At 39.2% G+C, this 27,227-nt stretch overlaps 1 protein-coding gene across 2 annotated transcripts in view; it reads right to left on the bottom strand.

Moving 5' to 3' along the window:
• Positions 1-839: 839 nt before the first annotated feature.
• Positions 840-27,227, bottom strand: part of LOC128667005 (butyrophilin subfamily 1 member A1) — a 149,799-nt gene continuing 123,411 nt past the window's right edge. Inside the window, exons 4-8 of one of the 2 annotated variants that reach the window (XM_053721861.1) lie at positions 24,213-24,329; positions 23,911-23,931; positions 21,582-21,602; positions 17,301-17,327; positions 840-2,780 (exon numbers count right to left, since the gene is read on the bottom strand). In XM_053721861.1, the coding sequence (XP_053577836.1) occupies positions 2,248-2,780; positions 17,301-17,327; positions 21,582-21,602; positions 23,911-23,931; positions 24,213-24,329 (719 nt within the window). In that variant the 3' untranslated portion in view covers positions 840-2,247. Of the gene's footprint in view, positions 2,856-17,300; positions 17,328-21,581; positions 21,603-23,910; positions 23,932-24,212; positions 24,330-27,227 lie in introns of both variants that reach the window. The other variant, XM_053721860.1, reaches the window with a different exon arrangement.

Here is a 27,227-nt window from a genome sequence, read left to right as displayed (position 1 = left end):
TATATTACCATATCAAAGTGTTTACTGTCCATTTAAATGCAGTGTGCATCCGACTTAAACAAACATTTAACAGTACTTGGTAAAGTAAGACATTATCCAGCCCTCTGTAGAGTAAGGTGGAGGTATAAACAATTCTTTTGTAATAAGCATTGCCCTACAACTGATTCCTCTGTAAAGTAAGGTAGAATTACTTCTGAAGGGGTAGGTGCTGCCTTTTTTTTTATAAGGGAGGTTTTCTGTGAGCCTCAACCAGCTTCTACACTCCAACACACTACAGTAACCGTCAATGGATGGGGGCGTGGCTTATAGCCGACTTTAGGAGGAGGAGCTTTGTAGGACACTTTATGGTACAAGGAGGACACTGGGAGACAAACTATCTTCATGGTTTTATGATATGCTTTTATTCAATTGCAAAGTGATTTATTTACTTGCGCTTCACATTTTTTCTTACAAAAACAATAGCAATAACAGTCTCTTCAGTAACATGAATCAGCAGACAAAGGCAAAACTTAAAGGGACACTTAACCCAATTTTTTTCTTTCATGATTCAGATAGAGCATGACATTTTAAGCAACTTTCTAATTAACTCCTAATATCAATTTTTCTTTGTTCACTTGCTATCTTTATTTTAAAAGCAGAAATGTAAATCTTAGCAGCCAGCCCATTTTAAGGTTTAGCACCATGGATAGCGCTTGCTTATTGGAGGCTACATTTACCCACCAATAAGCAAGCATAACCCAGGTTCTCAGCCAAAAATGGTCCGGCTCCTATGCATCACATTCCTGCTTTTTAAATAAAGATAGCAAGAGAACGAAGAAAAATTGATAATAGGAGTAAATTAGAAAGTTGCTTAAAATTGCATACTCTATCTGAATCATGAAAGAAAAAATGTGGGTTTAGTGTCCCTTTAATAATTAAACATTTATTATGAACAAAAATGGTCACAGTGCGTACATAAAAAACAAAACAAAACAAACAATATTACAAAAACAGAAAACCCCAAACAAACGGTATAAAATGAAAGGTGAAAAAATAACAACAAAAAAAATCCTATTTACTCACTACTAGCAAGATAAAACGTATTTCCTGCCCCAGGAGAGAGAAACTTGGACATAATGGAAGAATTGACAGCAAGATGGAACTCCCATTTTGTGATAATCTTGAATTCTGCAGAACAACCGCAAGCTAAGCCCTTGGCTATATTTTAAGTGGAGTTTGTTTCTTGTAAGCATGTTGAAAGCTTGAAAAGGTAAATGTCAAAATCTCAGTGTAAATTAGGGATGGGTAAATATGTTTAAAAGAATAGTAAAGTCCAAATTAAACTTTCATGATTCAGATAGGACATGTAATTTTAAACAACTTTCTAATTTACTTTTATCATCAAATTTGCTTTGTTTTTTTGTTATTCTTAGTTGAAAACTAAACCTAGGAAGGCTCATATGCTAATTTCTAAGCCCTTGAAGGCCGCCTCTCATCTGAATGCATTTGACAGTTTTCACAGCTAGAGGACGTTAGTTCATGTGTTTCATGTAGATAATACTGTGCTCACGCACAAGAAGTTATTTAAGAGTCAGCACTAATTGCCTGAAATGCAAGTCTGTCAAAAAATCTGAGATAAGGAGGCAGTCAGCAGAAGCTTAGATCCAAGGTAATTACAGAGGTAAAAAGTGTATTACTATAACTATAAAACTGGGGAATGGTACATAAAGGGATTATCTATCTTTTTAAACAATACATTTTTGGTGTTTACTATCCCTTTAAATTCTAATTCTAATGGTAGAACAAATTTTATTGTCAAAATTCGATTTGGAAAATCGAATGTTGATAAGAAAGAATTTTCTTTAAAATTAAAAAAATCTAATGTTATTTCCAGTTTTCAAATGTAAGTTTCGATTTCGAACGTTGGTTTCGAATTTGAATATTAGAAATACTATTTTGAAATCAAATATTAAAAAACAAATTAAAAAAATCGAATGTTAGTAATATTTTCGAATTTCATGTAAAATACACAGCTAAACATTCGATTATTCAAACAAATATTTTTTAATGTTCTTTAAAATTTGAAAAGAAATATTAAAAAAAAGTTTGTATCAAAATTATTTTTAAATTTTGAATGTTTCGAAACATTCGCCCATCCCATTCCTTCTGCAAATTTATTGTCATCCATGATTTTTTAATTTCAATTTTGAAAATTACATTTCATTAGTAAATCTACCTGTCTACATCTTCCCTTTTCTCACCTAGCTTCTAGGCTTCTACAAGAAGCCTCATCTGTTCCATATTGTTCTCCTGCATGTTCTCCTGCTCTGTTATCTCCACAGTACTTGCGCATCTGTTTTCCAACAGTCGTATGGAGGCACCATTTGTCCCCACCCAAAAAAATGGATGAAAATGTCCACATGGAGTCAAATCATTGAAGGTATAAAGACATTCCCAGGATTGGGGGTTATAGAAAGAGACCTCACATGGCCTCTGAAGCTTTAGGTAGATGCCAACTCTCTCAAGAGCATTGTCATTTAGCTCAAGTGTCTTCTCTGAATTATCCAATGCCTTAACATTTTCAACAAAGCGTGCAATACACCATATATGTTCTGTAGGACTAAACATATAAGCTCCAGTTTTTCGGACGTCTGGGTTAGCCACACCAACGGCCCATTCTAGACCATTTCCGACTTCTACTTCCCAGTAGTGAAATCCATTATTAAAGAGTTCATTACCAAGACAACAGCGCTCTTTCTCAAATTGGAGTGAGATGGGCTCATATTTAACAGCAGGAGGGTCTGGAGAGAGTATTAGATTGTCAGGCGAGATTGAAATTTTTGCGTTGGCAGTTTTAGGATTGAAGGTTATAAACTCTGAAATCGAGAGATTTATTTTAAAACTTAGGTACACATGGGAAGAGAAAGAAATATAACAATAAAGGAAAGAAGGAAGATCTAATATATGAAAATATATGGCTAATGGGGAGGGAAGGGGACCAAGATATTGATAATGATTGACAGTAAGTTGTAGACAAAAACAAAATTTATGCTTACCTGATAAATTTCTTTCTCTTGTGGTGTATCTAGTCCACGGGTTCATTTATTACTTGTGGGATATTCTCCTTCCCAACAGGAAGTTGCAAGAGGACACCCACAGCAGAGCTGTCTATATAGCTCCTCCCCTAACTGCCACCTCCAGTCATTCGACCGAAGACAAGTAAGAAAAAGGAGAAACTATAGGGTGCAGTGGTGACTGTAGTTTAAAAAATAAAAACACCTGCCTTAAAGTGACAGGGCGGGCCGTGGATTGGATACACCACAAGAGAAAGAAATTTATCAGATAAGCATACATTTTGTTTTCTCTTGTAAGGTGTATCCAGTCCACGGGTTCATCCATTACTTGTGGGATACCAATACCAAAGCTTTAGGACACGGATGAAGGGAGGGACAAGGCAGTTACTTAAATGGAAGGCACCACTGCCTGAAAGACCTTTCTCCCAAAAATAGCCTCTGAGGAAGCAAAAGTATCAAATTTGTAGAATTTAGAAAAAGTATGAAGCGAAGACCAAGTTGCCGCCTTACAAATCTGTTCAACAGAGGCGTCATGTTTAAAAGCCCATGTGGAGGCTACCGCTCTAGTAGAATGAGCTGTAATTCTTTCAGGAGGCTGCTGGTCAGCAGTCTCATAGGCTAAAGGAATTATGCTTCTTAGCCAAAAAGAAAGAGAAGTTGCCGAAGCCTTTTGGCCTCTCCTCTTTCCAGAGTAGACAACAAACAGTGCAGATGTTTGACGAAAATCCTTAGTAGCTTGCAAATAAAACTTTAAAGCACGAACCACGTCAAGATTGTGTAACAGACGTTCCTTCTTTGAAGAAGGATTAGGACACAGTGAAAGAAACAACAATTTCCTGATTGATATTCCTATTAGATACTACCTTAGGAAAAAAAACAGGTTTGGTACGCAAAACTACCTTATCTGCATGGAAGATCAGATAAGGAGAATCACACTGCAAGGCAGATAACTCTGAAACTCTTCGAGCCGAAGAGATAGCTACTGAAAACAGAACTGAACTTTCCAAGATAAAAGCTTGATATCTATGGAATTCAAGGGTTCAAACGGAACCCCTAGAAGAACCTTAAGAACTAAATTTAAACTCCATGGCGGAGCAACAGGTTTAAACACAGGCCTGATTCTAACCAAAGCCTGACAAAACGCCTGAACGTCTGGAACATCAGCCAGGCGCTTGTGCAAAAGAATAGACAGAGCAGAAATCTGTCCCTTTAAGGAACTAGCCGATAATCCCTTTTCCAATCCTTCTTGGAGAAAAGATAGTATCCTGGGAATCCTGACCTTACTCCACGAGTAACCCTTGGATTCACACCAATGAAGATATTTACACCATATCTTATGATAGATTTTCCTGGTGACAGGCTTTCGAGCCTGAACCAAAGTATCAATGACCGACTCGGAGAAACCACGTTTTGCTAAAATCAAGCGTTCAATCTCCAAGCAGTCAGACGCAGAGAAACTAGATTTGGATGTTTGAATGGACCTTGGAGTAGAAGGTCCTGCCTCAGCGGCAGAGTCCATGGTGGAAAGGATGACATGTCCACCAGATCTGCATACCAAGTCCTGCGTGGCTACGCAGGTGCAATCAAAATCACTGAAGCTCTCTCCTGCTTGATCTTGGCAATCAGACGAGGGAGGAGAGGAAACGGTGGAAACACATAAGCCAGGCTGAAGGACCAGGGCACTGATAGAGCATCTATCAGCGTCGCCTGGGGATCCCTCGACCTGGACCCGGAACGAGGAAGCTTGGCGTTCTGACGAGACGCCATCAGATCCAGTTCTGGTTTGCCCCATAATTGAATCAGCTGGGCAAATACCTCCGGATGGAGCTCCCACTCTCCCGGATGAAAAGTCTGCCGACTTAGAAAGTCCGCCTCCCAGTTCTCTACTTCTGGGATATGGATAGCAGATAGATGGCAAGAGTGAACCTCCGCCCATAAAATTATCTTTGAAACTTCCATCATTGCCAGGGGATATTGTCCGACTGAAATCTGATGAACTTGACCGCAGCTAGCTGAGGCCAAGACTGAAGAGCATTGAATATCGCTCTGAGTTCCAGAATGTTTATCGAAAGGAGGGCTTCTCCTGAGTCCACGAACCCTGAGCCTTCAGGGAGTTCCAGACCGCACCCCAGCCCAGAAAGCTGGCATCTGTCGTCACTATAGTCCACTCTGGCCTGCAGAAACTCATTCCCCTGGACAGGTGAACCCGAGATAACCACCAGAGAAGAGAATCCCTGGTCTTTTGAATCTGTGTAGTCCCCATTCCACTGATTGAGCATGTAAAGTTGCAGTGGTCTGAGATGTAGGCGGGCTAACGGAACTATGTCCATTGCCGCTACCATTAGGCCGATCATTTCCATACACTGAGCCACTGATGGCCGAGAAGTGGAATGAAGAACACGGCAGGAAGTTAGAAGCTTTGATATCCTGACCTCCATCAGAAAAATCTTCATTTCTACTGAATCTATCAGAGTTCCTAGGAAGGAAACTCTTGTGAAGGGAGAAAGAGAACTCTTTTCTCTGTTCACTTTCCACCCGTGAGACCTCAGAAAGGCCAGAACAATGTCCGTATGGGATTTGAAAAGTCGACGCCTCAATCAGAATGGCGCCGTGGCTAACCCGAAGGGAAGAGCCACAAACTGGTAATGCCTGTCTAGGAAGGCGAACCTTAGGGACTGATGATGCTCTCTGTGAATCGGAATGTGTAGATAAGCATCCTTTAAGTCCACGGTAGTCATATATTGACCCTCCTGGATCATCGGGAGGATGGTTCGAATTGTCTCCATTTTGAAGGATGGGACCCTGAGAAATTTGTTTAGGATTTTGAGATCCAAGATTGGTCTGAAATTTCCCTCTCTTTTGGAAACTATAAACAGTTTTGAATAGAAACCCTGCCCCTGCTCCTCTCTTGGAACTGGGTGGATCACTCCCATAACCAGTAGGTCTTGAACGCAACGTAAGAATGCCTCTCTCTTTATCTGGTTTGCAGATAATTGTGAGAGATGAAATCTCCCCTTTGGAGATGAACCTTTGAATTCCAGAAGATAACCCTGGGAAACAATCTCTAGTGCCCAGGGATCCTGGACGTCTCTTGCCCAAGCCTGGGCGAAGAGAGAAAGTCTGCCCCTACTAGATCCGGTCCCGGATGGGGGCTACCCCTTCATGCTGTCTTAGAGGCAGCAGCAGGCTTCTTGGCCTGCTTACCTTTGTTCCAAGTCTGGTTAAGTCTCCAGACTGGTTTGGACTGGGTGAAATTTCCCTCTTGTTTTGCATTAGAGGAAACCGAAGCTGCGCCACCCTTGAAGTTTCGAAAGGAACGAAAATTATTCTGCTTGGTCCTTAATTTGCTGGACCTATCCTGAGGAAGGGCATGACCCTTTCCTCCAGTAATGTCAGAGAGGGGTGTTAAGAAGATTAGACTTTGAAGTAACATCTGCTGACCAGGACTTAAGCCGAAGCGCCCTGCGCGCCAGAATGGCAAAACCTGAATTCTTAGCCGTCAGCTTGGTTAAATGAAAAACGGCATCAGAAATTAAGGAATTAGCTAACTTAAGAGCTTTAATCCTGTCTAAAATATCATCTAATGGGGTCTCCACCTGTAGAGCCTCCTCAAGAGACTCGAACCAGAAAGCCGCTGCAGCAGTAACTGGGGCAATGCATGCAAGAGGCTGGAGAATAAAACCTTGATGTATAACAATTTTCTTAAGGAGACCCTCCAATTTTTTATCCATTGGATCTAGGAAAGCACAACTGTCCTCGACGGGGATAGTTGTACGCTTCGCTAGGGTAGAGACTGCTCCCTCCACCTTAGGGACCGTCTGCCACGAGTCCCATATGGCGGCATCTATGGGAAACATCTTTTTAAAAGCAGGAGGGGGAGAGAACGGCACACCTGGTCTATCCCATTCCTTAGTAATAATTTCCGAAAACCTCTTAGGGACTGGAAAAACATCAGTGTAAACAGGCACTGCAAAGTACTTGTCCATCTTACACAATTTCTCTGGAACTACAATGGGTTCACAGTCATCCAGAGTTGCTAAAACCTCCCTAAGCAATAAGCAGAGGTGTTCGAGCTTAAATTTAAACGCTGTCATTTCAGAATCAGACTGAAGCAACGCCTTCCCTGAATCTGAAATGTCACCCACAGATAGAAGCTCTCCTGCCTCAGCTTCTGAGTATTGTGAGGGTATATCAGACACAGGTATTAAAGCGTCAGAAAGCTCTGTATTAGTTCTGGCCCCAGAGCTGTCTTGCTTTCTTTGTAACCCTGGCAGTTTGGACAATACCTCTGTAAGGGTATTAGTCATAACTGCCGCCATGTCCTGTAAGGTAAAAGAATTAGACGCACTAGATGTACTTTGCGTCACTTGAGCGGGAGTTATAGGTTCTGACACATGGGGAGAGCTAGATGGCATAATCTCTCTTTTTTCAGTCAGAGAATCCTCTGGAGATAAATCTTTAAGCGCCATAATATGGTCTTTATAGTTTATAGAAATTTCAGTACATTTGGTACACATTCTAAGAGGGGGTTTCTCCATGGCTTCCAAACATACTGAACAAGAAGTTTCCTCTATGTCAGACATGTTTAACAGACTAGTAATGAGACAAGCAAGCTTGGAAAACACTTTAATAAAGGCGAAACAGTAATTAAACAAAAACGTTACTGTGCCTTTAAGAGGAAAAAAAACTAGCACTTAAACTGCAAAACAGTGTAAAAATATAGTAAAGTCTTCGAAATGTTTACAGTGTGTGTAAGGGACTAAAGCAACATTGCACCCACTTGCAAATGGATGATTAACCCCTTAGCCCCCAAACCGGATTAAAAAATGTCAACCACTGTTAAAAAACAGTTGAGCAACTGCCACAGCTCTGCTGGGGCTCCTACCTGCCCTCAAATACAATTTGGTGAAGGAATAAACCCCTTATAATGGTCCTCAGATGCCAAAGGACTGCTCTAGGGAAGCTGGATGTCTCAGTCTGAATTAAAACTGTGCAGCAATAGCGCTAAAATAGGCCCCTCCCACCGTGTACTGGATGTCAGAGGGGCCTTAAGAAAATACTCCTAAGAGTATCTGACTAGCCATGTGGAAAACTAGGCCCCAAATAAAGATTTATCTCCCTCAGAGAAAAAACTTTCTATTTATGAAAACATGTAAACGTTTTGACACTGAATAATATTAACATGAGTATTACCCTGTTTTGTAAGCATGTTCCCAGTCGCTGTTAAATCACTGCATCAGGCTTACCTCAAATACACAAGGCTCTGTCAGCATTTTCTAGAACTTATTTCATCTCTCTAGAAATAAAAATACTGAACATACCTCGAAGCAGGTAATCTGCAGACCGTTCCCCCAACTGAAGCTTTCTTCCATACTCTTCATTTATGTGTGAGAACAGCAATGGACCTTAGTTACAAACCGCTAAGATCATCAACCTCCAGGCAGAATTCTTCATCTAATTTCTACCTGAGAGTAAAAACGGTACAACGCCGGTACCATTTAAAAATAACAAACTTTTGATTGAAGATAACACTACACTAAGTCACCACTTATCTCTTGATACTTCCCTTGTCGAGAGTTGCAAGAGAATGACTGGAGGTGGCAGTTAGGGGAGGAGCTATATAGACAGCTCTGCTGTGGGTGTCCTCTTGCAACTTCCTGTTGGGAAGGAGAATATCCCACAAGTAATGGATGAACCCGTGGACTGGATACACCTTACAAGAAAAATATTGGTAACAAAAAGAAGAAGCAGATAAGAGAGGGAGACAGATATAAGAAAGAGAGAAAGAGAGAGGAGAGAGAGACAAAGAGAGACAGAAATAAGGAGAGAGAGAAAGAGGGAGAGAGATAGCGAGAGACAGAGAGAGAGAGAAAGAGAGAGAGAAAGAAAAAGAGAAAGATTAAGAAAGAGAGAAAGAGAGAGAAAAAGAGAGCGAGAGAGAAAGAGAGAGAGAAAGAGAGAGAGAAACAGAGAAAGAAACAGAGAGAGAGAAAGAAAGACAGAGAGATAGAAATAGAGAGAGATAGAAAGAGAGAAAGAAATAGTAAGAAAGAGAGATCGAGATGAAGAGATAGTGAGAAAAAGAGAGAGAAAGAGTAAGAAAGAGAGAGAGAGAAAGAGAAAGAGAGAGAGAAAGAAAGAGAGAGAGAAAAAGATAGAGAAAGATAGAGAAAGAAAGAAAGAAAGAAAGAAAGAAAGAGAAGAGGAAAAAAAGAGAGAGAAAAAGAGAGAGAAAGAGAGGGAGTAAGAAAGAGAGAGAGAAACATAGAAAGAAACAGAGAGAGATAGAAATAGAGAGAGAGATAGAAAGAGAGAAAGAAATAGTAAGAAAGAGAGATCGAGAGGAAGAGATAGTGAGAAAAAGAGAGAGAAAGAGAAAGAGAGAGAGAAAGAAAGAGAGAGAGAAAAAGATAGAGAAAGATAGAGAAAGAAAGAAAGAAAGAAAGAAAGAAAGAAAGAGAAGAGGAAAAAAAGAGAGAGAAAAAGAAAGAGAAAGAGAGGGAGTAAAAAAAAGAGAGAGAGAAACATAGAAACAGAGAGAGAGAAATAGAGAGATAGAAAGAGAGAAAGAAATAGTAAGAAAGAGAGATCGAGAGGAAGAGATAGTGAGAAAAAGAGAGAGAAAGAGTAAGAGAGAGAGAAAGAGAAAGAAAGAGAGAAAGAGAGGGAAAAAGATAAAGAAAGATAGAGAAAGAGAGAAAGAGAGAAAAAAAGAGAAGAGAAAAAAAGAGAGAAAGAGAGAGAGAAAGAGAGAGAGTAAGAAATAGAGAGAGAGGAGAGAAAGAGAGACATATATGTAAGAGGGGAGAGAGGGGCATAAAAGAGAGATAGAGGGAGGAAGATTTGAGATTGAGGGAAATGGAAATATTATATATATATATATCTATGACAAGAAGCCAGACAATAAAATTATTTGGCGTTAAATACAGTGGAGCAAAAAAGTATTTAGTCAGCCACCAATTGTGCAAGTTCTCCCACTTAAGAAGATGAGAGAGGCCTGTAATTTTCATCATAGGTATACCTCAACTATGAGAGACAAAATGTGGAAACAAATCCAGACAATCACATTGTCTGATTTGGAAATAATTTATTTGGAAATTATGGTGGAAAATAAGTATTTGGTCAATATCAAAAGTTCATCTCAATACTTTGTTATATATCCTTTGTTGGCAATGACAGAGGTCAAACGTTTTCTGTAAGTCTTCACAAGGCTGTCAGACACTGTTGCTGGTATGTTGGCCCATTCCTGCATGCAGATTTCCTCTAGAGCAGTGATGTTTTGGGACTGTCGCTGGGCAACACAGACTTTCAACTCCCTCCAAAGGTTTTCTATGGGGTTGAGATCTGGAGACTGGCTAGGCCACTCCAGGACCTTGAAATGCTTCTTACGAAGTCACTCCTTCATTGCCCGGGCGGTGTGTTTGGGATCATTGTCATGCTCAAAGACCCAGCCACGTTTCATCTTCAATGCCCTTGCTGATGGAAGGAGGTTTGCACTCAAAATCTCACGATACATGGCCCCATTCATTCTTTCATGTACACGGATCAGTCGTCCTGTTCCCTTTGCAGAGAAACAGCCCCAAAGCATGATGTTGCCACCCCCATGCTTCACAGTAGGTATGATGTTCTTTGGTTGCAACTCAGCATTCTCTCTCCTCCAAACACGACGAGTTGTGTTTCTACCAAACAGTTCTACTTTGGTTTCATCTGACCATATGACATTCTCCCAATCCGCTTCTGGATCATCCAAATGCTCTCTAGCATACTTCAGACGGGCCCAGACATGTACTAAGCAGGGGGACACGTCTGGCACTGCAGGATCTGAGTCCCTGGTGACGTAGTGTGTAACTGATGGTAACCTTTGTTACGTTGGTCCCAGCTCTCTGCAGGTCATTCACTAGGTCCCCCCGTGTGGTTCTGGGATGTTTGCTCACTGTTCTTGTGATCATTTTGACCCCACGGGGTGAGGTCTTGCGTGGAGCCCCAGATCGAGGGAGATTATCAGTGGTCTTGTATGTCTTCCATTTTCTAATTATTGCTCCCACAGTTGATTTCTTCACACCAAGCTGCTTGCCTATTGCAGATTCAGTCTTCCCAGCCTGGTGCAAGTCTACAAATTTTGTTTCTGGTGTCCTTCGACAGCTCTTTGGTCTTCACCATAGTGGAGTTTGGAGTGTGACTGTTTGAGGTTGTGGACAGGTGTCTTTTATAATGATAACAAGTTCAAACAGGTGCCATTAATACAGGTAATGAGTGGAGGACAGAGGAGCCTCTTAAAGAAGAAGATACAGGTCTGTGAGAGCCAGAAATCTTGCTTGTTTGTAGGTGACCAAATACTTATTTTCCACCATAATATGAAAATAAATTTTTTCCAAATCAGAAAATGTGATTGTCTGGATTTGTTTCCACATTTTGTCTCTCATAGTTGAGATATACCTATGATGAAAATTACAGGCCTCTCTCATCTCAGAAAGAGAGCAAGAGAAAGAAAGAGAGAAAGAAAGAAATAAAGAGTAAGAAAGAGAGAGAAAGAGAGAGAGAGAGAGAGAGAGAGAGAGAGAGAGCAAGAGAGAGAAAGAGAGAGAGTAAGAAAGAAAGAAAGAAAGAAAGAAAGAAAGAAAGAAAGAAAGAAAGAGAGAAAGAGAGAGTAAGAAAGAGAGAGAGAAAGAGAGAGAAAGTAAAAGGCAAAGATTAAGAAAGAGAGAGAAAAAAAGAGAGCTAGAGAGAAAGAAAGAGAGAAAGAGAGAGTAAGAAAGAGAGAGAGAAAGAGTAAGAAAGAGAGAGAGAAAGAGAGAGAAAGAGAGCAAGAGAGAAAGAGAGAGAGAGAGAGAGAAAGAGAGAAAGAGAGAGTAAGAAAGAGAGAGAGAAAGAGTAAGAAAGAGAGAGAGAAAGAGAGCAAGAGAGAAAGAGAGAGAGAGAAAGAAAGAGAGAAAGAAAGAAATAAAGGGTAAGAAAGAGAGAGAGAAAGAGAGAAAGAGACAGAGAGAGAAAGAGAGAAAGAGAGAGAGAGCAAGAGAGAAAGAAAGAAAGCGAAAGAGAGAGAGAGAAAGAGAGAGAAAGAGAAAGAAAGAAAGCAAGAAAGAGAAAGAGAGTGAGAGAGAGAGAAACAGTGAGAGAGAGAGAAAGAAAGAGAGAGAGAGAAAAAGAGAGCGCGAGAAAGAAAGAGAGAAAGAGAGAGAGAGAAAGAGAGAGAGCAAGAAAGAGAGAGAGAGGTAGAAAGAGAGACATATATGTAAGAGGGGTGAGAGGGTCATAAAAGAGAGATATAGGGAGGAAGATTTGAGATTGAGGGAAATGGAAATATTATATATATATCTATGACAAAAAGCCAGACAATGATATTATATGGAGTTAAATAAGGAAAAAGAAAGTGCTCTGTCATAGGCCTAGATTTGGAGTTCGGCGGTAAAAGGGCTGTTAACGCTCCGCGGGTTTTTTTCTGGCCGCACCATAAATTTAACTCTGGTATCGAGAGTTCAAACAAATGCTGCGTTAGGCTCCAAAAAAGGAGCGTAGAGCATATTTACCGCAAATGCAACTCTCGATACCAGAGTTGCTTACGGACGCGGCCGGCATCAAAAACGTGCTCGTGCACGATTCTCCCATAGGAAACAATGGGGCAGTTTGAGCTGAAAAAAAACCTAACACCTGCAAAAAAGCAGCGTTCAGCTCTTAACGCAGCCCCATTGTTTCCTATGGGGAAACACTTCCTACGTCTGCACCAAACACTCTAACATGTACCCCGAGTCTAAACACCCCTAACCTTACACTTATTAACCCCTAATCTGCCGCCCCCGCTATCGCTGACCCCTGCATTACACTTTTAACCCCTAATCTGCCGCTCCGTAAACCGCCGCCACCTACGTTATCCCTATGTACCCCTAATCTGCTGCCCTAACATCGCCGACCCCTATGTTATATTTATTAACCCCTAATCTGCCCCCCACAACGTCGCCGACACCTGCCTACACTTATTAACCCCTAATCTGCCGAGCGGACCTGAGCGCTACTATAATAAAGTTATTAACCCCTAATCCGCCTCACTAACCCTATCATAAATAGTATTAACCCCTAATCTGCCCTCCCTAACATCGCCGACACCTACCTTCAATTATTAACCCCTAATCTGCCGACCGGAGCTCACCGCTATTCTAATAAATGTATTAACCCCTAAAGCTAAGTCTAACCCTAACACTAACACCCCCCTAAGTTAAATATAATTTTTATCTAACGAAATAAATTAACTATTATTAAATAAATGATTCCTATTTAAAGCTAAATACTTACCTGTAAAATAAATCCTAATATAGCTACAATATAAATTATAATTATATTATAGCTATTTTAGGATTAATATTTATTTTACAGGCAACTTTGTAATTATTTTAACCAGGTACAATAGCTATTAAATAGTTAAGAACTATTTAATAGTTACCTAGTTAAAATAATAACAAATTTACCTGTAAAATAAATCCTAACCTAAGATATAATTAAACCTAACACTACCCTATCAATAAAATAATTAAATAAACTACCTACAATTACCTACAATTAACCTAACACTACACTATCAATAAATTAATTAAACACAATTGCTACAAATAAATACAATTAAATAAACTATCTAAAGTACAAAAAATAAAAAAGAACTAAGTTACAGAAAATAATAAAATATTTACAAACATAAGAAAAATATTACAACAATTTTAAACTAATTACACCTACTCTAAGCCCCCTAATAAAATAACAAAGCCCCCCAAAATAAAAAATTCCCTACCCTATTCTAAAATACAAATATTACAAGCTCTTTTACCTTACCAGCCCTGAACAGGGCCCTTTGCGGGGCATGCCCCAAGAATTTCAGCTCTTTTGCCTGTAAAAAAAAACATACAATACCCCCCCCCCAACATTACAACCCACCACCCACATACCCCTAATCTAACCCAAACCCCCCTTAAATAAACCTAACACTACCCCCCTGATGATCTTCCTACCTTGTCTTCACCATGCCAGGTTCACCGATCCGTCCTGGCTCCAAGATCTTCATCCAACCCAAGCGGGGGCTAGACATCCACTGAAGAAGTCCAGAAGAGGGTCCAAAGTCTTCCTCCTATCCGGCAAGAAGAGGACATCCGGACCGGCAAACATCTTCTCCAAGCGGCATCTTCTATCTTCTTCCATCCGATGACGACCGGCTCCATCTTGAAGACCTCCAGCGCGGATCCATCCTCTTCTTCCGACGACTAGACGACGAATGACGGTTCCTTCAAGGGACGTCATCCAAGATGGCGTCCCTCGAATTCCGATTGGCTGATAGGATTCTATCAGCCAATCGGAATTAAGGTAGGAATTTTCTGATTGGCAGATTGAAATCAGCCAATCAGAATATAGTTCAATCAGATTGGCTGATCCAATCAGCCAATCAGATTGAGCTCGCATTCTATTGGCTGTTCCGATCAGCCAATAGAATGCGAGCTCAATCTGATTGGCTGATTGGATCAGCCAATCGGATTGAACTATATTCTGATTGGCTGATTCCATCAGCCAATCAGAAAATTCCTACCTTAATTCCGATTGGCTGATAGAATCCTATCAGCCAATCGGAATTCGAGGGACGCCATCTTGGATGACGTCCCTTAAAGGAACCGTCATTCGTCGTCTAGTCGTCGGAAGAAGAGGATGGATCCGCGCTGGAGGTCTTCAAGATGGAGCCGGTCGTCATCGGATGGAAGAAGATAGAAGATGCCGCTTGGAGAAGATGTTTGCCGGTCCGGATGTCCTCTTCTTGCCGGATAGGAGGAAGACTTTGGACCCTCTTCTGGACTTCTTCAGTGGATGTCTAGCCCCCGCTTGGGTTGGATGAAGATCTTGGAGCCAGGACGGATCGGTGAACCTGGCATGGTGAAGACAAGGTAGGAAGATCATCAGGGGGGTAGTGTTAGGTTTATTTAAGGGGGGTTTGGGTTAGATTAGGGGTATGTGGGTGGTGGGTTGTAATGTTGGGGGGGGGGTATTGTATGTTTTTTTTTACAGGCAAAAGAGCTGAAATTCTTGGGGCATGCCCCGCAAAGGGCCCTGTTCAGGGCTGGTAAGGTAAAAGAGCTTGTAATATTTGTATTTTAGAATAGGGTAGGGAATTTTTTATTTTGGGGGGCTTTGTTATTTTATTAGGGGGCTTAGAGTAGGTGTAATTAGTTTAAAATTGTTGTAATATTTTTCTTATGTTTGTAAATATTTTATTATTTTCTGTAACTTAGTTCTTTTTTATTTTTTGTACTTTAGATAGTTTATTTAATTGTATTTATTTGTAGCAATTGTGTTTAATTAATTTATTGATAGTGTAGTGTTAGGTTAATTGTAGGTAATTGTAGGTAGTTTATTTAATTATTTTATTGATAGGGTAGTGTTAGGTTTAATTATATCTTAGGTTAGGATTTATTTTACAGGTAAATTTGTTATTATTTTAACTAGGTAACTATTAAATAGTTCTTAACTATTTAATAGCTATTGTACCTGGTTAAAATAATTACAAAGTTGCCTGTAAAATAAATATTAATCCTAAAATAGCTATAATATAATTATAATTTATATTGTAGCTATATTAGGATGTATTTTACAGGTAAGTATTTAGCTTTAAATAGGAATTATTTATTTAATAAGAGTTAATTTATTTTGTTAGATAAAAATTATATTTAACTTAGGGGGGTGTTAGTGTTAGGGTTAGACTTAGCTTTAGGGGTTAATACATTTATTAGAATAGCGGTGAGCTCCGGTCGGCAGATTAGGGGTTAATAATTGAAGGTAGGTGTCGGCGATGTTAGGGAGGGCAGATTAGGGGTTAATACTATTTATGATAGGGTTAGTGAGGCGGATTAGGGGTTAATAACTTTATTATAGTAGCGCTCAGGTCCGCTCGGCAGATTAGGGGTTAATAAGTGTAGGTAGGTGTCGGCGACGTTGAGGGGGGCAGATTAGGGGTTAATAAATATAACATAGGGGTCGGCGATGTTAGGGGTAGCAGATTAGGGGTACATAGGGATAACGTAGGTGGCGGCGATTTGCGGTCGGAAGATTAGGGGTTAATTATTTTAAGTAGCTTGCGGCGACGTTGTGGGGGGCAAGTTAGGGGTTAATAGATATAATACAGGGGTCGGCGGTGTTAGGGGCAGCAGATTAGGGGTACATAAGTATAACGTAGGTGGCGGTCGGCAGATTAGGGGTTAAAAATTTTAATCGAGTGGCGGCGATGTGGGGGGACCTCGGTTTAGGGGTACATAGGTAGTTTATGGGTGTTAGTGTACTTTAGGGTACAGTAGTTAAGAGATTTATAAACCGGCGTTAGCCAGAAAGCTCTTAACTCCTGCTATTTTCAGGCGGCTGGAATCTTGTCGTTAGAGCTCTAACGCTCACTGCAGAAACGACTCTAAATACCGGCGTTAGGAAGATCCCATTGAAAAGATAGGCTACGCAAATGGCGTAGGGGGATCTGCGGTATGGAAAAGTCGCGGCTGTAAAGTGAGCGTTAGACCCTTTAATCACTGACTCCAAATACCAGCGGGCGGCCAAAACCAGCGTTAGGAGCCTCTAACGCTGGTTTTGACGGCTACCGCCGAACTCTAAATCTAGGCCTTAGTGTTTAAAATGAAGTTGTATCTATGTTTCTAGATCTTACAGTTCAGTACTTCATTAATATGATAAATCATTTCCAGTTAATAAATTAATTTAGTCTTCAATGGATGAATAAATGCAAAAAAAGTGTAATGTGTTAAAACATTTTATTACTGCACTATTGCTGGTATGTAATGATGTGTAACCCCTGCAACGTTCATGATTCAGATAGAACATACAACTTTCCGATTTACTTTTATTATCAAATATGCTTCGTTCTCTTGGTATCCTTGTTTGAAGTAGGCGCAGGAGGTGGGAGTTAGCTGCTGATTGGTGGCTGCACATATATGCCTCTTGTCATTGGCTCACCAATGTGTTCAGCTAGCTCCCAGTAGTGCATTGCTACTCCTTCAATAAAGGATATAAAGATAATGAAGCAAAATTGATGATAGATTTAAATTGGAATTTTGTTTACAATTGTATTCTTTATCGGAATCATGAAAGACATTTTTGGGTTTCATTTCCCTTTAATGAATGTAGACCAGAGAGAAGGATGGAGATGCCAGGGATTTTCAGGAAAGTAAAGTCTGTAAAGAGAGTAATAGGAAGGTGATGAGAATTAGACGTTGTTATATTTACCTCGGTTCATGACAGCTTTGCGCCACTCTGCAGACAGAAAAGAGACATATAACACTAATATGAGACAGTGATGCATATAAGGATGTGAAATCTCAGCTCCCTTGTGACATACAGAGGCATCAGATAAATCATTTGAAAGAAGAGAATCTCCTCTTTCAAATAAGTGGTTGTTTTATCCTATAAATATCATGGAGAATGATGTGAAAATGGCAATAACTTGATTTGTTAGAGCATGTCGTTTTTTAATCATAGACCCTACAAAGCAGTTAAACACATAGCTAAAGCCACCCTTTGTGTAATCGCTGCACGTGACTTGCTCGCATGTGATTTCCTGCTCGATAGCTGTAATATTTGGAGCTGCTGAGTTGCACTTTACCTTTTATGTTTAGGCCAAGTTCATATTGGTGGTATTAACTAGTCTTGAAGTGAAAACATTTTCAGCTGCTGAGCCAAGTGTGCTAAAATCGAAGGTACGGTAAGAAATAGTTAAAATACCGCTCTTCACTATAAGAAAATGTTATTTTTATTTTATTAATATAGGGGACTGCACTCTCAGACTGGACTGGGTACACATCCCATGACCCTGCAACATGCTCAGCCCTGGGTGCTCAATGGCACTCACAGGAAGTTGTGCTGTCCCCAGAGTCACAGGCAGTTAACCCCAGACAGGTCTGGGTGCAAGAACCATAGGGAAAATTACAAAATAAATTAATACAACACACAGAGAAAGTCCAACACTCACTTACAAGCTTTTTATCTTAGATGAGAGCTTGTGAGCGCTGGACTTTCTCTGTGTGTTGTATTCATTTGTTTTGTCCTTTTCCCTATGGGCCTTGCATCCAGACCTGTCTGGGGTTAACTGCCTGTGACTCTGGGGACAGCACAGCTTCCTGTGAGTGCCATTGAGCACCCAGGGCTGAGCATGTTGCAGAGTCATGGTGTGTACACAGTCAAGTCTGAGAGTGCAGTACCCTTCTGTGTTTTGTAAATGTCTAGGGTGATAACATAAGCCTGTGCACCCTTCGCTTTTTCCCAGTTTGTTGGATAGAGAGCTTGCATTGTTTGGCTGGTTTAGGGTCCCAGGTTTTGGAAGGGACCTTGACGTGCTACCTGGGCTTGTCCCATTTGGCCAGATGCGGTAACTAACCCTTCCATTTTTGCTTTTAATCTTAGCTGAGGGCTTGTACGTGAGTGTTGGACTTTCTCTATGTGTTGTATATATATATATATATATATATACTGTATATATATATATATATATATATATATATATATATATATATATATATATATATACCCTAGACTTGCCACCCAGCTGGTATTCTACCAACAAGGGGTCAGATTACAAGTGGCGCACAAATATGTTTGTTTGCTCGAGCGCTAACTGCACTAAAAGTAAAAAATTATTGTGGCCACATTACATGATGAAAGTAAAATGTTATCGCAGAAAAAACAGAATTTATGTTTACCTGATAAATTACTTTCTCCAACGGTGTGTCCGGTCCACGGCGTCATCCTTACTTGTGGGATATTCTCTTCCCCAACAGGAAATGGCAAAGAGCCCAGCAAAGCTGGTCACATGATCCCTCCTAGGCTCCGCCTACCCCAGTCATTCGACCGACGTTAAGGAGGAATATTTGCATAGGAGAAACCATATGATACCGTGGTGACTGTAGTTAAAGAAAATAAATCATCAGACCTGATTAAAAAACCAGGGCGGGCCGTGGACCGGACACACCGTTGGAGAAAGTAATTTATCAGGTAAACATAAATTCTGTTTTCTCCAACATAGGTGTGTCCGGTCCACGGCGTCATCCTTACTTGTGGGAACCAATACCAAAGCTTTAGGACACGGATGAAGGGAGGGAGCAAATCAGGTCACCTAAATGGAAGGCACCACGGCTTGCAAAACCTTTCTCCCAAAAAATAGCCTCAGAAGAAGCAAAAGTATCAAACTTGTAAAATTTGGTAAAAGTGTGCAGTGAAGACCAAGTCGCTGCCCTACATATCTGATCAACAGAAGCCTCGTTCTTGAAGGCCCATGTGGAAGCCACAGCCCTAGTGGAATGAGCTGTGATTCTTTCAGGAGGCTGCCGTCCGGCAGTCTCGTAAGCCAATCTGATGATGCTTTTAATCCAAAAAGAGAGAGAGGTAGAAGTTGCTTTTTGACCTCTCCTGTTACCAGAATAAACAACAAACAAGGAAGATGTTTGTCTAAAATCCTTTGTAGCATCTAAATAGAATTTTAGAGCGCGAACAACATCCAAATTGTGCAACAAACGTTCCTTCTTCGAAACTGGTTTCGGACCCAAAGAAGGCACGACTATCTCCTGGTTAATGTTTTTGTTAGAAACAACTTTTGGAAGAAAACCAGGTTTAGTACGTAAAACCACCTTATCTGCATGGAACACCAGATAAGGAGGAGAACACTGCAGAGCAGATAATTCTGAAACTCTTCTAGCGGAAGAAATTGCAGCCAAAAACAAAACTTTCCAAGATAATAACTTAATATCAACGGAATGTAAGGGTTCAAACGGAACCCCCTGAAGAACTGAAAGAACTAAGTTGAGACTCCAAGGAGGAGTCAAAGGTTTGTAAACAGGCTTGATTCTAACCAGAGCCTGAACAAAGGCTTGAACATCTGGCACAGCTGCCAGCTCTTTGTGAAGTAACACAGACAAGGCAGAAATCTGTCCCTTCAAGGAACTTGCAGATAATCCTTTCTCCAATCCTTCTTGAAGAAAGGATAGAATCCTAGGAATCTTTACCTTGTCCCAAGGGAATCCTTTAGATTCACACCAACAGATATATTTTTTCCACATTTTGTGGTAAATTTTTCTAGTTACAGGCTTTCTGGCCTGAACAAGAGTATCAATAACAGAATCTGAGAACCCTTGGAACAGTGGCTAATCCGAAAGGAAGCGCCACGAACTGGTAATGCTTGTCCAGGAATGCGAACCTTAGGAACCGATGATGTTCCTTGTGGACAGGAATATGTAGATACGCATCCTTTAAATCCACCGTGGTCAAGAATTGACCTTTCTGGATGGAAGGATTCTTCGAATGGTTTCCATTTTGGACGATGGAACCTTGAGAAACTTGTTTAGGATCTTGAGATCTAAGATTGGTCTGAACGTTCCCTCTTTTTTGGGAACTACGAACAGATTGGAGTAGAACCCCATCCCTCGTTCTTTTAATGGAACAGGATGAATCACTTCCAGAAGATAACCTTGGAAGACTATTTCTAGCGCCCAAGGATCCAGAACATCTCTTGCCCAAGCCTGAGTGAAGAGAGAGAGTCTGCCCCCCACCAAATCCGGTCCCGGATCGGGGGCCCGCATCTCATGCTGTCTTGGGAGCAGTGGCAGGTTTCTTGGCCTGCTTTCCTTTGTTCCAGCCTTGCCTTGGTCTCCAGGCTGGATTGGCTTGAGAAGTATTACCCTCCTGCTTAGAGGACGTAGCACTTGGGGCTGGTCCGTTTCTGCGAAAGGGACGAAAATTAGGTTTATTTTTTTTTTTTTTTTTTAAATATGGTTAAACACTAAAAAACTCTAAGCCATCTCCGTGGAGATGTTGCCTGTACAACGGCAAAGAGAATGACTGGGGTAGGCGGAGCCTAGGAGGGATCATGTGACCAGCTTTGCTGGGCTCTTTGCCATTTCCTGTTGGGGAAGAGAACATCCCACAAGTAAGGATGACGCCGTGGACCGGACACACCTATGTTGGAGAAAATGACAATTATCGCTTGTGCTCTAACCTGACACTGCACTAGATCAACTGCGCTAGAAATACTTCATTTTTAATATGTTTTATTATGTTTTGAATTGAAATACTTGAAATTCCTATATTCTTCACATAGAGGAAACTGTTCTTTCTATTTCTAAACATACCGGGGGCAAGGACTATAGTGAGAAATTCTAAGTACTAATTTTGCATGAAAAACAAGAAAGTTGTTTGCTGTTTTTTTTTTTTTTTTGTATTTTTTTGCACAATCTGTTACTTTAAATTAACATATTTGTTTTTACCAATGGAGCACCATTAAGTTTAAAGAGAAGAGATTCCTTTTTCAAATGAGTGGTCACATGACACTAAAGCTTACATATATGATGAAAAATGAGAAGGTGACTCATTTCTTTTAATGATGGGTTAAATAACTCACTAGTTATCAAAAGCACAATGAATAATAACAATTAATTAGGCAGCTAGACATTTCCTTTGGATTAATAACACTTTGTGACAGTTTGTCTGTACAGATATTTATTTTTTGACACAATTCCTTACCCACTTCTAAGGTCAATTCATCTGTAAGAAGAAAAAGACACATGAGATTTAGCAAATGTCTGTTTCCATTAAAGGGACACTCAGGCCAAAATAAACTTTTATGATTCAGATAGAGCAGCAGTTTTAAGACACTTAACAAATTTACTTCCATTATCAAATTTTGCGCAGTCTTTTTATATTCACACTTTCTGGGAAACAAGATCCTACTGAGCATGTGCACAAGCTCACAGGGTATACGTATGCTAGCTGTGATTGGCTGATGTCTGTCACATGATACAGGGGGCGGAAAATGAGAGGAAAAAAATAAATTTGTCAGAAAGATAAGTCAAGTCATTGTCTTTTTATTATGCACTTGTATTATGCTATTCTACTGCATTGAGTGGTTCTTTAAAATCAAACAAAAGTCATTGTTCTTTTTTCTTTCAGTTAAAAGAGATAATTTTAAATGTATTACAGTTTTTTGTTTTTTTTTAGCTTGTGAAGTATCACTGTCCACCAATAAAGGAGTGCCAGATATGCCTATCAACCAATAAGCAATCAGTCCTTTTAAAAAAAAAAAGCATAAGTTTCAATTTACGTCTATTATCTACTTTGCTTCATTCTCTTGACATCTTTTGTTGAAAAGCATATCTAAATAGTCTCAGTAGCTGCACATAGATGCCTTGTGTGATTGGCTCACCCATGTGCATTGCTATTTCATCATCAACAAAGGTTATCTGAAGAATGAAGCAAATTAAACAATAGAATATTGGGTTTCATGTTCCCTTTAAGGACTAGCTGCACTTCATTTAAAAATGAAAAAAAAAAACAGCTTTACCTTTAATTCCTCATAACATGTTTAATAAGATGACTAGGGATGGGCAAATGTTTTGCAACTTTCGAGAAATGAAATTGATTTTAACACATCAGTTTGTTCCTTTTGTACAACATTCTAACATTCTTTTAATGCAATAGTATTTCTAATGCGATCTTTAAATGTTCTCTTCAATTCAAATTTTTCTAATAATTCGATTTTTCGATTTGAAAAATTTGAATCAACATATTTGTATCTATTATGTATTATTTTACAAAATTTCCTACCACATGAACTATTAAACTTCTGAATAGTATTTGTTTATTCAAATGTTACTTTCGAACTTTCAAATGTGGATATTCGATCTAATTACAGGGGCGGACTGATCAGCCGGGCAAATAGGACCTGGACCGAGGGCCCAGCAAGTAGGGGGACCCCACAAATCTCCATGGGTTTGACAGCTACCCTATCAGTAACTAAGCAGTTAAGTGTGGGTTTAGTGGGGCCCTGGCCCCAGAGTGGGGGCCTTGAGCCTAGATGTGGGGTTAGTTGCTGCAGGGGATCCTGTCAGGGGTCTGTGACTGTGAGGGCCATGGAGTGAGGGATTTGGCTCTGGAGGTTGGCTACCATATTAATTTTATTATGTGTCAGTGTGAGACTAATTTTCCTAATTTTTGCCCAGGGCCCTGATTGGTCTCAGTTCACCCCTGTCTAATTATGAACATTCAAAAACAAAAGGAACATTCAAAAACCGGAAATAACATTTGATTACCGAATATGAATTGATTTCCCTTCTTATCAACATTAGATTCTCCAAAATGAATGTCCACAGGACTATTTGTTCTCCTAAACAAATTGCACTTTCAACACATTCGCAAATCCCTAACTCCTTCATAATCCACAGTGATTGGGTATGTGCAGAAGCTCATGTATATATTTTCCTAATTGGTGCAAAGGAAGTAAGATAAACAATATTTTGTAGGGGGGGGAGGTGGGTCTCAGGGCTTTACAAAATTATATTTTTGTAACAACATGACAGTTTTAAATACTTTTAAAACATATATTTTGCGTGCAGATATTTTGCAATGTAACAAATTATTTCTGAGTTATAATTAAAAAAATTAAAAAATGACTTTAATGTCCCTTTAAGTTTTTTTTTAATGCAAAACATATTTGTAAAAAGTGCTCTTTCATATCCTTGTTAGAATATATATATATATATATAGTTTTCTATCCCTTTAAAGTTACATTAAACTCTGGGTTTAATTCTCAAAAAAATGTTTAGTTATGCATAACAAATAAACTACAATGAGCATTCATTATTTATTTAGCTGTTGCTACCCAGCATGCTTAGCTGCAGAGAAAGATGGGCTGCAATATTACTCAGGATAATTGCTTAGGAAATAGAGACACGTTGACACATTTTTTTGTATATTTACAGTTAGGGATTGGTTTTCAATCACATTTCTAACCACCATAACACGTTTGTGCGTCTAGTATGTCATCTGTCATTGTATTTGCAGAATGGTTACTCACCAACTTTTTTTTTGAGTCCCTCTAAAATAGAAAAAAAAAAAAGATTGAATTAGATTATCTAAACCAATGGTTTACAAACCTGCTATCAGGCCTACCTAACAGGCCACATTTTGAGGAAATCTGAACTGGAGCACAGGTGAAGTAATCAGCTGATTAGTAACCATGGTTATTTTACCTGCTCTCATACAAGGTTATCCAGAAAACCTGGCCTGTTGGGGAGGCATGAGCACAGGTTTGAAAACCAGTGATGTAAAGTAAATTGTTACTCATTTCCCCTCAGCCCCCATTTCAGATGTTCTCACCTTTCACTTTCAGCAGTCTAAACACATAGTAGATTAAAAGAGACACCACTAAAAGAAGGAGGATTAGAATGAACCAGAAGGCATAGGCATAACCCGAAACGCGTGGAAACAGGTCATCTGTGGAATGAAAGACAGTCTCTGAGTGAAGAGTATTTATTTCCTTTACAATTGTTGTGATAAATAATTATAATGATTATGAGAGATGTTAATGGGCTCTTAAACAATAAAAGAAAAATGCCAGTGGTTGTTTTTTTTTAAATAAATAAAGTTTTCTTAAATAGCATACAGCTATTTACAACAACAATTTAAATTCCTTGGCTTCAGTGTCAATTGTGCACAAGCATGTATTTCCTTCTATTTTAAAGAGCTTTTATTTAAAGGGACAGTATACAACAATTTTCACATAACTGCATGTAACAGACACTACTATAAAGAAAAATATACACAGATACTGATCTAAAAATCCAGTTTAAAACCTTTTAAAAACTTACTTAGAAGCTCCCAGTTTAGCACTGTTGATTAGATAAGCAGGAACACTCAGGGAAAGTGGCTAAATTGCAGACCCCCCCACTGCATATGAAAAGACAGATTATAAATAACAGAAGCCAGCAGTAGACCGAAAAAGCGCGTCTACTTCTGACACTGAGAGACTTGGTTATGAGTCTGAAAATCTGCACAATGGTATTAAAAATAAACAAAACTTTACATTGTTAAAAAAACACTCCCATATGTGCTATATAAATGGATCATCTACAAAACATTTATGCAAAGAAAAATTTGTGTATAATGGCCCTTTAATATATATGTTTGCATAGGTAATTGATGATTTTACTTATAGATAAAGTATTGTTTAGCTTTTAATGTTCCTTAAAAAAGGACATTGTAAGGGATTGGAAATTTTTCATGATTCCATTCTCATGATTTTACATCACAGCTTGTTAAAATTTGTTCAGAGCCTTGTAATAAAAAGTTAGTCCTGTGATTCTGTGGAAGGGAGGGGGGCAAAGACCTGCGGGCAGACCACAACTGTCTGTCTGACACCATGCAGGAGAGGGAGATGCAGACTGAACGTTTGGTTCAGGGTTGTGTTTGGGTATCATCACAGTGTTGAACCTGGACTGTTCCTGTTGAGAGGAGACTTGGCTGAAAGTGTTTATCACCTTATGAGATGACGTTTCTCCTGTATTTGATAAATGTGATCTACTTCCCTGTCACTGTATGACATCTTTAGCAACTAATGAGCCATTAACAATCAAAACGAAGTATTGCCTAACATATAATCAATCATTGCTTATTTCCCACATTTCCTGTGTTCAGTACTGACAGTTACCTTAGTGCTCTCCTGGTGCAAATAGATATGAAACTTACATTTTTTCTTTCATGATTCAGATAGGGAGAATTCAATTTTAAACAAATTTCCCATTTCCTTCTATTATCTAATTTGTTTCATTCACTTTGTATCCTTTCTTGAAGACATGTGTGTGTGTGGTTATGTATATATATATTTGTACCAATTTCTAAAAGTTATGACAAACACCATGCTGATAAGTTTGTTACTACAGAATTAACGTCTAATTCTTTCTAGCTACAATATAGATCTCCATTGTTCAATCCTATGTGCCAATCAGAAATGAAGACATTTATATATAATATACAGAGATTCCCCTATATAACTGCTAATTGATGTTATATTTTATTTTAGTTAGCACACTTGCTCTCGTGTATAGTCTTAGGATATATTAAATAATCCTTTAACCCCACTATATCACTTATGGTGACGCATACGTTTGATGTATAGATATAGCAGGTGTGAATGATATATGTTCTATTACACTATTGGATTTCAAGTGCTTTGTTTAATTACAATTTGAGTCATGACGACTGCTTAACAACCAGATAGGTATTGTCAAGACATTTCTATTCAAGACTCTCACAGCTATATTCTGATTTTTTTTACATGGGCTATACTAATACAATTAGACGAAAGAAGTAGACTGCTATGTTTCCATAATGTTTTACCTGTGTGCAGAGGCTAGACACCTATACTGGAAATTTAAACTAACTCATGTCTAAGATAGGTGATAATATGACCTTAGCTATTAACATGTAACTTACTATGATAAACATATACTTTAATTGGGCAAACAATGAAACTTTAAGTATTCTGCCGTAGGGTATAGGGCCCATGCTCATATGGCAGTTTGATTACATAAGATAGCTTTATCTCGATACCTCATTCCTTCTAATATCCATACAGTAAGGCCTAATTTTGATAGATTGCAAATAAGTAACTAGTTACTACTTATTCTTGTCTTGGTTAAACGAGTCTATGTTCAGATAATCAATCTCACATTGAATTTCATCTACAACTCCTCTAAATAGCCCCTCTGTAATTTTTTAGGGTCAGAGATCTTTAGAACAATATACATCATTATTACCATTCCACTTGGAACTTGGTGATACATTTAACACAGTTGGGAACCATTATCCATTGCCAATAACCGAAGAGGGGTAACAATACAGAACAATTCATAGAGATTCTAAGACATCCCTTACCTATTTGAAGATTATTTATTATGCTTTACACAACTTTGGTTACAGTTGGTAAGATGCTCAATTGCTTGCGTTTTAAACGTATACATTTGTTCTCTACTATAAATGTTTATTCTAAGACAAGTTCAATAGCCTATTATATGCTGAATTAAGATTTATCCTTTCATTGCAAGTAGACAAACTACTACATTTATCCCATATTCACTAGTTTTGGTGTGTTACTTGGACTTATTGTTTTATTGGACGTTTTGTAGACCCAGACCAACATAGGAACATTAGCACAGATGCTAGATCACTGTTCCATTTTTAATAACTAGTACATAACTTGTTCTATGTCTGCTGATCTTGAGGCGATAAATGAGCTTTCATATTATGTTTTATTCTATACTCAACTAGTTTAACCTAACATAAGAGCATATACATAAAAGTTTATCTCTGGCTATCACCTATTGTCCTTATTTA

The sequence above is a fragment of the Bombina bombina genome, chromosome 7 (assembly GCF_027579735.1).
Source record: "Bombina bombina isolate aBomBom1 chromosome 7, aBomBom1.pri, whole genome shotgun sequence".
NCBI classification, from domain to species: Eukaryota; Metazoa; Chordata; class Amphibia; order Anura; family Bombinatoridae; genus Bombina; species Bombina bombina.
Note: the sequence above shows the minus strand (reverse complement) of the source record. Positions and strands in the feature narration are given on the sequence as shown.